Below are 10,027 nucleotides of genomic sequence, written 5' to 3'. Positions count from 1 at the left end.
AAAAAAAAAAAAAAAAAAGAAATGCAAATTCCTGAGCCACCCCCAACTTGCTATGACACTGAGGTGGAAAGCGGTAATTTTTGTTTTGACAAGCCTTCCAGATGACTCTGGTGGCCAGGAGGATCACCTGAGGTCAGGAGTTCAAGAGCACCCTGGCCAACAGGGTGAAACCCCATCTCTACTAAAAATACAAAATTAGCTGGGCGTGGTGGCAGGCACCTGTAATCCCAGCTATTTGGGAGGCTGAGGCATGAGAAGAGCTTAAACTCGGAGGGCAGAGGTTGCAGTGAGCCGAGATCACACCATTGCACTCCAGCCTGTGCGACAAAGCAAAACTTCACCTCAAAAAAAAAAAAGAGAAAAGAAAAGAAAAATTGCTCTAAATGCCTTACCTTTGCTGCTATCTTCCTTGCCCCGGGACTTTTTCATGCATCAGCTTATCATATCCTCCCAGAAATCTAGGTAGAGCCAGAAATGCACCTCTCAAGCCCCAGGAAACTCATCCTCTAGGGGCTAGTGAGGGGTGAGATGGGGGCTTTTTCTGTGCTGTTGGCTCAGCATTGGAGGTCATAGGAGAGAACGGGGCCTTGGAGACTGCAGAAGAGCCAGGGCCACTAGTGAGGATTTCCTGGCACAAAGCCAGGAGCTGCACTCGGGAGCAGATTTTCAAAAAATCTTGATCCGGCCAACTCGGCTGCTGTCTAAAGTCCAGGTTGCAGGCTTTTGCTCCTGGTCTCTGAGATCAGCGCAGCCATAGGCTCATTTGGCTCTTGGGGGTTCTCCATGTGTCATGAATTCCACCCGTAAGAAAGCCATGGCACCAAATCTGCCAGCAACAGCCCCAAGAGAGGGAATAGACATTGAGGTCTACTGTGTCCATGGAGACCAAGGTCAGCCTAGGCCCTGCCAAAACGAGCTGTGAGATCTTAGACCAATCATTTCATCTCTGCGATTCTTATTTTCTTCTGTAAAAGAAACTAAGAAGACCAATCTCGTTTGGGTTAGAAGGAGGAACAGATGAGAAATGGTTAAGAATGTAGCTAGGCAGCTGCCAAGCCTTGCACAAATGCGTGCTGTTGCTGTTCCTGTCTCTCAGTTAACTCTGTTCCAACTCTCTAGGCTCTTATAATGCGTACGGTGAGGTCTCAGATCCATAGCAACAGCATTGCCTGGGAGCTTGTTTGTTTGTTTTTTTTTTTTTTTGAGACGGAGTTTCGCTCTTGTTACCCAGGCTGGAGTGCAATGGCGCGATCTCGGCTCACTGCAACCTCCGCCTCCTGGGTTCAGGCAATTCTCCTGCCTCAGCCTCCTGAGTAGCTGGGATTACAGGCACGCACCACCATGCCCAGCTCATTTTTTGTATTTTTAGTAGAGACGGGGTTTCACCGTGTTGACCAGGATGGTCTCGATCTCTTGACCTTGTGATCCACCCGCCTCGGCCTCCCAAAGTGCTGGGATTACAGGCTTGAGCCCCCGCGCCCGGCCATGGGAGTTTGTTAGAAATCAGAATCTGCATGTAACCAACATCCCTAGGTGAGAGGGATTAAAGTCTGAGAAGCGGGGTTTGGCCACCACCTGGTGGCAGTGTACTTTAACTGCAAATTTTTCTTTGAAGTTGAAAGCTCAAACCTGGAAGCAAATGTTGAATGAATCAAAGAATGAATGAGTGAGAGGAGGGCTGGCTAGGGGTCCTCAAGTTTGCAGAGATGTGATCTTACCATTTCGCCAGAAAGTCTTCAGCTGTGTTGCTTGAGAATAGAACTTAGAGATGCCTTAGGCCAGGGCAGAATAAAATACTGCGGCTCCCCCTAAACTGTGGAGGCTCTGTATGGGATGCATACCAAAGACAACTGAAATCTTCTGTGCAGACCCTGCCTTAGAATAGTCTCCCCTCTACAAGATGCAGCTGCGTTAGGTTAGTCAGGACTTCTCTAGTTGCAAGAACAAAAACCAACTCCAACTAGCAGGCAGAATAAAAGAGTTTATCAGCCAGACACAGAGCCACTTACAGAAGCACAGGCAAGAATTGTCCACCCAGAGGAAAATGGTCATGGCTAACAGTCTCTGTGTTTACTGCTATAATCTACATAATCAGAGAGAGACCACCTCAGCCCCAGTCTCAAATTCCTTGGAAAGGACTCTGATTGGCCCAGTGCTAGGCAGGTGCTCAACTCTGGACCAATCACACTTGACCAGGGGAGCCATCTCACTGTGGGAAAATGGCAGCTCTCTTGCAGCCTCAAGGGTAGAATGGAAGGGCAGATCCTAGGAGGGCCCTCGTTGGCTGAAGGAGTCTGGCTGTGAGCAAGGCCCCCGAGGGGCCTGCCATTCCATCTGCCCTAGTGAAGGGGCTCCCTGAGGCCTCTTGCTGACCCTGTTCCCTCTCTACCCACCAGGTGGAAGGCTTACAACCCAGGCTGGCCTCACTGCTTAGATGAAAAGAGTGTGAAAGACTTGGACCTCAACATCAAATACTCCACAGCCAAGAATGCCAACTTTTATCTACAGGGTGGCTCTGCGTGAGGATACCCACCTTGCCCTGCCCCTGGGCCTCAGATGCCCGATGATCCTGCCTTCTGCCCTCCCCTAGTCAGTTCCCCCACCCACTGTGATATGAGTCACATATTCCTACCCAGGAAACAGCCTCCTACCCACTACCAATCCCACAGGGCAACAGCCCCCTTAGGGGTGGTGACTACTTCGGGCCTGGAGGCTGGTTCAAGATCCCAAGAGGCATAAGGCTGGCTGACAGGGAAGGGTCTCCCAGGGCCTCCTGCCCACTCCCCACCCCTCACATCCTCTGGCAGGTTTGTAGAGATGAAGATCAAGGGGCTGCTGGACCGCAAGGGGCCCTGGAGGAGTCTGAATGAGATGAAAAGGATCTTCCACTTCCGGAAGACCTCAGCAGCCGGTGAGGAGCTTGGGTAGGGGATCCTGACCTCTTTCCTGTGACATCAACTCCTGTGGCTCTCTGGAGTCTCAGAAAACCAAGCAGCAATTTCCTAAGTAACCCTGAGCAGGCCCTTGCTAGACCTTACTTTTCCCCACAGAGACAAAAGAGAATGTGGATGGAGGGGATCCCTGACCTTCTAATGCCTTCTAATCCAACAGTCATTTGTTGACACCGGGTGAGGCGCTACCCAGTTCTTCCTGGGGCTCACAGTCGAGTAGGACAGTTGGTATTAATTAGACTCAAAATCAAATAATTCGTTTCACTGTGAAATATGCTCATTGGATCCAGTGACTCTGTAAAGAGGGCACCTGCCCTACCCTGGAGAGGGCCCCAGGTAAGCTCTCCCACGAGGGTAAACTATGCTGAGACCTGGAAACTGAGTAGGCCTTCACAGTGCCAAGGATGGGCTGTGGGGCAGAAAATAGTTTGGGGAACAGAGAGTGCAAAGGCGCTGAAGACCAAAGGATCAGCTACCTTTGGAGGGAAGAAAACACCACTGTGGTCAAAGCATAATGAGCAAGAGAAAAGGTGTGAGAAGGAGCGGGAAGGGACACGGGGCTCACACAGGACGTGTCAGACACGGCAGGACTTGGGTCTTGATTGATTGGTTGATACCAGGGGAATAGTACGGTCACTATACACTGCTGGGGGTGAGTTATTAGGGGACAAGAGGCTATGAGAATCTGCTCTGAGGCTCTGGCTATAGTCGCCAGAGGATGGTGGCCTCAGCAAGGCAGTGGCAATGCAGTAGAGTGGATGCGTGGACTGAGAGGGAGTCAGGATGAAGAATCAGTGGGATTTGACATGTGGGGGGTGCTGCCAAGAGAGGTCCCCAGGCTCCGGCTGGGCATGGTGGTTCACACCTGTGATCCCAGCACTTTGGAAGGCCAAGGTAAGTGGATTACTTGAAGTCAGGAGTTTGAGACCAGGCTGGCCAACATGGCAAAACTCCATCTCTTCTAAAAATACAAAACTTAGCCAGATGTGGTGGCACACACCTGTAGTCCCAGCTACTCAGGAGGCTGAGGCATGAGAATTGCTTAAGCCTGGGAGACGGAGGTTGCAGTGAGCTGAGTTAGCCCCACTGCACTCCAGCCTGGGCAAGAGAGTGAGACCCTGTCAGGAAGGAAGGAAGGAAGGGATGGAGGGAGGGAGGGAGGGAGGGAGGAAGGAAAGCAGGAAGGAAGGAAGGGATGGAGGGAGGGAGGGAGGGAGGGAGGAAGGAAAGCAGGAAGGAAGGGAGGGAGGGAAGGAGGGAGGGAAGAAAGGAAGAGAGAGAAGGAGAGCCGGAGGAAGCCGAGGCAGGCGGATCACTTGAGCCCAGGAGTTTGACACCAGCCTGAGCAACATGACAAAACCCCATCTCTACCAAAAATACAAAAATTAGCCAGACATGCTTGTTTGTGCCTATAATCCCAGCTACTCAGGAGGCTGAGGCAGGAGGATCACTTGAACCCAGGAGGTAGAGTTTGCAGTGAGCCAAGGTCACACCACTGGACTCCAGCCTGGGCTACAGAACGAGACTCTGTCTCAAAAAAAAGAAAGAAAGAAAGAAAGAAAGAGGGAAAAATAGAAGAAAAAGAGTGGTCCCCAGCCTCCTCTGTAGGCAGCTGGGTGGATGGAGCTGCCTCTTCCCAAATATCAGGCAATGGGACCGACCTGAGCTATAGGAAGTCTTTATTTGGTCTCAAACATGTTGCATTGGAGACTAGTGAGTTACTCAGGGCGGCTGTCCAGCAGACACTGGGATGGATAGTCTGGGGACTATGGTTTACTGTTGGATAAAGAGGCAGTGGCTGAAGACAGGACGGGGCAGTAACCCTGAGAACCCACCGTGACGGTTAGGTGGAGACCTGTGGGAGCTGGGATGACCCAATCCCTGTGTCCCCACCCCCGCAGAGTACACTTTTCAGCACTGGCAGGAGGATGCTTTCTTCGCCTCCCAGTTCCTGAATGGTCTCAACCCCGTCCTGATCCGCTGCTGTCACTGCCTCCCAAAAAACTTCCCCGTCACTGATGCTATGGTGGCTTCAGTGTTGGGCCCAGGGACCAGCCTGCAGGCTGAGCTGGAGGTGAGGGGTGCAGGGATCCAGGCTCTGCACAGCCCATCTCAGTGCCTTCACACCCATCCCCTGCTGGAGAGGGAGGGGACCTACTGTGTGCTGTGTGCCTAGCACACTCTCTCCTGAAACACACTCCTCTCCCAGCCCTGAATCCTCTCCCTCTACCACCCCACCCCCTTCCTTTAGAAAACCAGGTAGTAGCCCCAGTTCTTCTTTCTTCTGCAGAAGGGCTCCCTGTTCTTGGTGGATCACGGCATCCTCTCCAACATGCATACCAATGTCATTAATGGGCAGCCTCAGTTCTCTGCGGCCCCAATGACCCCGCTATACCAGCGCCCATGTGGTGGGCCCCTACTGCCTCTCGCCATCCAGGTCTGCAGCCAGGCAGGGGCAGGGCAGGGGCGGGGAGGGTCAGACTGAATGGTTGGCAGATGCTCACAGCTGCCTCTCTCCCTACCTGCCTCCCCCAAGCTCAGCCAGACCCCTGGCCCCAACAGCCCCATCTTCCTGCCCAGTGATGACGAGTGGGACTGGTTGCTGGCCAAGACTTGGGTGCGAAATGCCAAGTTCTCCTTCCATGAGGCCCTCACACACCTGCTGCACTCGCACCTGCTGTCCGAGGTCTTCACCCTGGCCACCCTGCGCCAGCTGCCCCACTGCCACCGTCTCTTCAAGGTCAGCAGCTTGACAAGGTGGCCCAGACTGTGCCCAGGCCCTCTGTGCCTCTTCTAAGCAGCCTTTCCTCACACGGCCCTATCCACGTAAGCGGGGATGCGGAGCCCTGTCCGCTTCAGCAGCATCTCCCGGCACAACTTCCCCGGGAGCCTGCTCTCCAGCAGACCCTGAGTAAGATGAATGTGGTACCCCAAGAGGCCTCCTTCCTTTTTTTTGAGACAGAGTCTCACTCTGTTGCCCAGGCTGGAGTGCAACTTCTGCCTCCCGGGTCCAAGCGATTCTCATGCTTTAGCCTCCCAAGTAGCTGGGATTACAGACGTGCACCACCATGCCCAGCTAATTTTTGTATTTTTAGTAGAGACGGGGTTTCACCATTTTGGCCAGGCTGATCTCTTAACTCCTGACCTCGTGATCCACCCGCCTCCGCCTCCCAAAGTACTGGGATTACAGACATGAGCCACTTCGCCCAGCTGAGACTCCCTTCTTAAGGGAGATCAGACAGCATCAGCAGCTATCATAGAAGCCCAGATCTTAGGAAGGAAAGAACCCAGGGCTAGCAGGTGCCGAAGTGTGAATATGGCTGTGAGAGACCGAAAGGTTTTCTACAGATAGTCCTGGGATAGGGGAGGGCTGGTGGAGGGGTAGGCCCCTGTGCTCTCGGGTGGGTTCTGTTGGTTTTCTAGACCCTGCTAGCTTTCAGACAGCTCAGATTCGAGGCACCTTCTCTGTGAAGGGCAGGACTTCCCCCCATAGGGTCCACCCGCAGCCACTCAGATTCTCTGATCCTTCTAGACGTCTCCTGGGTTCCGGATGTGAACGCTGCTCTGTGCTCTTCTGTCCTGGCTTGTTCTTTCTAACTGCAGCTCCCGGGGCCTGGCGCTCAGAGGTGGGCTCTGGTGGACAGCTCCACATTGCCAGGCCCACAGGCCCTGCTTTTCCTAGAGCTTTGCCTGCCCCGGGGGTTAGGAAATCACAGGATGCCAGAGCCAGAAGGCACAGGGCTCAGCCACATCAGCACTCGCATTTGACAAAATAACCTGAGGCTCAGGGAGAAGAAGGAGCGCGCCTGAGCTCCCAGCACAAGCTGCTGGTGGCACCCAGCAGAAACTCCAGGGCTCAGACCCCTGTCCCAGGCTGCCTCCTCTTGTAGGCATTGACTCTTTCCTAGTGACTTGAAGGGCTGGAAGTTCTGGGGCCAGAAAGAGCCAGGCCTCCCCCAGCTCTGCCGTTCCTGCCACACAGCTGTTGGTCCCACATACCCGGTACACCCTGCACATCAACACGCTTGCTCGGGAGCTGCTCATCGTGCCGGGGCAGGTGGTGGACAGGGTGAGAGCTGTGTTGGGGAGGGAGTGGACAGGCTGCTCTTTCAATGTGAGGAATCTGGGATCCTGGGGTGGGAGTGACCCATCTCCCCCACACCAGTGCTACCTCCTGCTTCTGGAGCATGGTCTGTAGGACCCAAGAGTCCTGTCTGTCAGTCCACAGGCCTCGGCATTGGAGGCTTCTCTGAGTTGATACAGAGGAGCATGAAGCAGCTAAACTATTCCGCCCTGTGTCTGCCTGTGGATATCCGGGCCCGAGGAGTTGAAGACATCCCAGGCTGCTACTACCGTGATGATGGCATGCAGATCTGGGGTGCAGTGGAACGGTGAGGGGCTGTGCCTGGAGAGCTGAGGGCTCGGGGATGCGGGAAGACTGGAAAGGACACTGAGGCCCAGGGAGGCTCATGTTGAAGAGGAGGGCCAGACATTAATGACACGAAGCAGGGGCATTCCTCAGAGTGGGTCGGGATTAGAGGCCGGGCCTGAACCTGGGTGCATTGCAGCTTTGTCTCTGAAATCATCGGTGTCTACTACCCAAGCCATGAGTCTGTCCAAGATGACAGAGAGCTCCAGGCCTGGGTCAGAGAGATCTTCTCCAAGGGCTTCCTCAACCGAGAGAACTCAGGTATGGGGACCTCCGCCCTCAGGCCTCACCCTCAAGCCTCCGTGGCAGGGTCTTCAGGCCCCTGGAAGCTCCATCCCAGCCCAGCTCTCCTCGCAGGTATACCCTCCTCCCTGGAGACCCGGGAAGCCCTGGTGCGGTATGTCACGATGGTGATATTCACCTGCTCAGCCAGGCACTCGGCTGTCAGTGCGGGGCAGGTGAGGAAAAGCCAGCGCCTGGGGTGTGGACTAGAGGTGACCCAGCTCCTTGGCCTCATTCTGTCCTCTCGGCTTTCAGTTTGACTCCTGTGCTTGGATGCCCAACCTGCCACCCAGCATGCAGCTGCCACCACCCACCTCCAAAAGCCAGGCAACACCTGAGAGCTTCGTCGACACCCTCCCACCTGTCAATGCCACATGTGATGTCATCCTTGCTCTCTGGTTGCTGAGCAAGGAGCCTGGAGACCGAGTGAGTGTGGGGTTGAGGGGCAGGCCGGGCCGAACTGGGGTAAGGGAGGGTGTGGTGTTTACCCTCCTGGCCCAGACCCAACTCTGCCATCAGGTAGTGGTTCCCTTTACCCCACTGCCCCTCCAGTGGGACACATGAGCCTTGGACATCCCACAGTGAAGGTCCAACAGCCAAATGTGATGATCCAGAGCCACTCTCAGTGGCAAGGGCAATGTGTCATTGTGCTCCTTGCAAATTCCAAATTCAGCTTTCATTCCCTGAAAGCTTCCTGCAGATCAGCTTTACGTGGGTATCTGTTTAAGAGGAGGGACATGGATCGGGCCCCATCAAGGACTGCTTCAGGTCCCAGGGTGGGGTACTAGGGCCACAGCTGGCTAAGGCAAGTTGCAGGTGCTCAGAGGGTGGGGACAGGGAGTCTGGGAGGCAAGACCTCAGCAGCCCCCTCACCCAAGCTTGTGGTCGGTCCCCAGAGGCCCCTGGGCACCTACCCAGATGAGCACTTCATTGAGGAGGCCCCATGGTAGAGTATCACCACCTTCCAGAACCGCCTGGCCCAGATCTCAAGGGAGATCCAGGAGCGGAACCGGGGCCTGGCACTGCCCTACACCTACCTGGACCCTCCTGTCATCGAGAACAGCATCTCCATCTAAACCCGGGAACACGGCCCAGATGACATCCTTTGACCACATCACTCTAGAATAACTGGCACGCAGAGTAAAGGACTTCTCGGAAAAACAGGCCCCCATGTGCCTCTCCTGGGACAACCAGGCTCTGTGTAACTCATTCCCACCATCACACACGCGCGCATGCACACACACACACACAAAACCAGAAACAAAATCAAAACAGAGAAACCCAAAAACCCACCAAGAATAGTCTCGGGACAATACCACTGAGCCTTTTGGAGGCTCCAAGCCTTGAAGTACCTGCACAGCCCTCTTTGAGGCTTTTGCTAGTTGGTTTTGTTTTGTGTTACACAGCCATGGGGGGCATATACCTGCCCACAGACCCACTAGCCTCCACTGATTGGACCTTATGGTCACCTGACTCAAGAACAGTCACCAAGACGTGGCTGCCAAAGACGCTGGACACCATGGCTCATGCCTGTAATCCCAGCACTTTGGAAGATGGAGCCAGGAGAATCACTTGAGGCCAGAAGTTCAAGGCCAGCCTGGGCAAGATGTAAGACACCACCTCTACCAAAAAATTAAAATTTAAAAACTAATTGGGCCTGGTGATGTGTGGCCATAGTCCTAACTACTTGAGAGGCTGAGGCGGGAGGACTGGTCGAGCCCAGGAGTTTGAGGCTGCAGTGAGCTATGATTGCGCCACAGCACTCCAGCCCTGGTAACAGAGAAAGACCTGTCTCTATTTTTAAAATAAAATTAATTAATTAATTGATTAAACAAGGCTGGGCACAGTGGCTCATGCCTATAATCCCAGCACTTTCAGAGGCCAAGGCAGGCAGATCACTTGAGGTCAGGAGTTCGAGACCAGCCTGGCCAATGTGGTGAAACCCTGTCTCTATCCAAAATACAAAAACTAGCTAGGCATGGTGACACACATCTATAATCTCAGCTACTCGGGAGGCTGAGACAGGAGAATCGCTTGAACCTGGGAGGCAGAGGTTGCAGTGAGCCCAGACCATGCCACTGCACTCCAGCCTAGGTGACAAAGCGAGGTTTTGTCTCAAAAAAAACAAAAACAAAAAATGCCCAAGAGGTTGATTGTGACCTGGTGTCTCAGCTTTAAAATGAACAAAATACTGAAAAGGGGTCACTGGGAGCCAGGCAGAACAGGCAGAATGAGGACGTACTGCCCAGGTCGGTGCAGGCAATGCCTATGTATACAGTCTTAAAAATATCCCCTTGGGAGGCCGAGGTGGGTGGATCACGAGGTCAAGAGATTGAGACCATCCTGGTCAACATGGTGAAACCCC

At 53.9% G+C, this 10,027-nt stretch overlaps 1 protein-coding gene across 4 annotated transcripts in view; it reads left to right on the top strand.

Annotated features, from left to right (window-relative positions):
• Positions 1-9,303, top strand: part of ALOX15B (arachidonate 15-lipoxygenase type B) — a 10,741-nt gene extending 1,438 nt beyond the window's left edge. The window contains exons 4-14 of one of the 4 annotated variants that reach the window (XM_017531375.2): positions 2,397-2,519; positions 2,808-2,911; positions 4,853-5,025; positions 5,242-5,388; positions 5,488-5,691; positions 6,934-7,020; positions 7,173-7,342; positions 7,520-7,641; positions 7,738-7,838; positions 7,918-8,088; positions 8,559-9,303. In XM_017531375.2, coding sequence (XP_017386864.1) covers positions 2,397-2,519; positions 2,808-2,911; positions 4,853-5,025; positions 5,242-5,388; positions 5,488-5,691; positions 6,934-7,020; positions 7,173-7,342; positions 7,520-7,641; positions 7,738-7,838; positions 7,918-8,088; positions 8,559-8,612 — 1,456 coding nt within the window. In that variant the 3' untranslated portion in view covers positions 8,613-9,303. The remainder of the gene's footprint in view (positions 1-2,396; positions 2,520-2,807; positions 2,912-4,852; positions 5,026-5,241; positions 5,389-5,487; positions 5,692-6,933; positions 7,021-7,172; positions 7,343-7,519; positions 7,642-7,737; positions 7,839-7,917; positions 8,089-8,558) is intronic. The other 3 variants (XM_017531376.1, XM_017531377.2, XM_017531378.2) reach the window with 3 other exon arrangements.
• Positions 9,304-10,027: the final 724 nt, after the last annotated feature.

This window comes from Cebus imitator, unplaced genomic scaffold, assembly GCF_001604975.1.
Source record: "Cebus imitator isolate Cc_AM_T3 unplaced genomic scaffold, Cebus_imitator-1.0 Scaffold72, whole genome shotgun sequence".
Taxonomy (NCBI): Eukaryota; Metazoa; Chordata; class Mammalia; order Primates; family Cebidae; genus Cebus; species Cebus imitator.
Note: the sequence above shows the minus strand (reverse complement) of the source record. Positions and strands in the feature narration are given on the sequence as shown.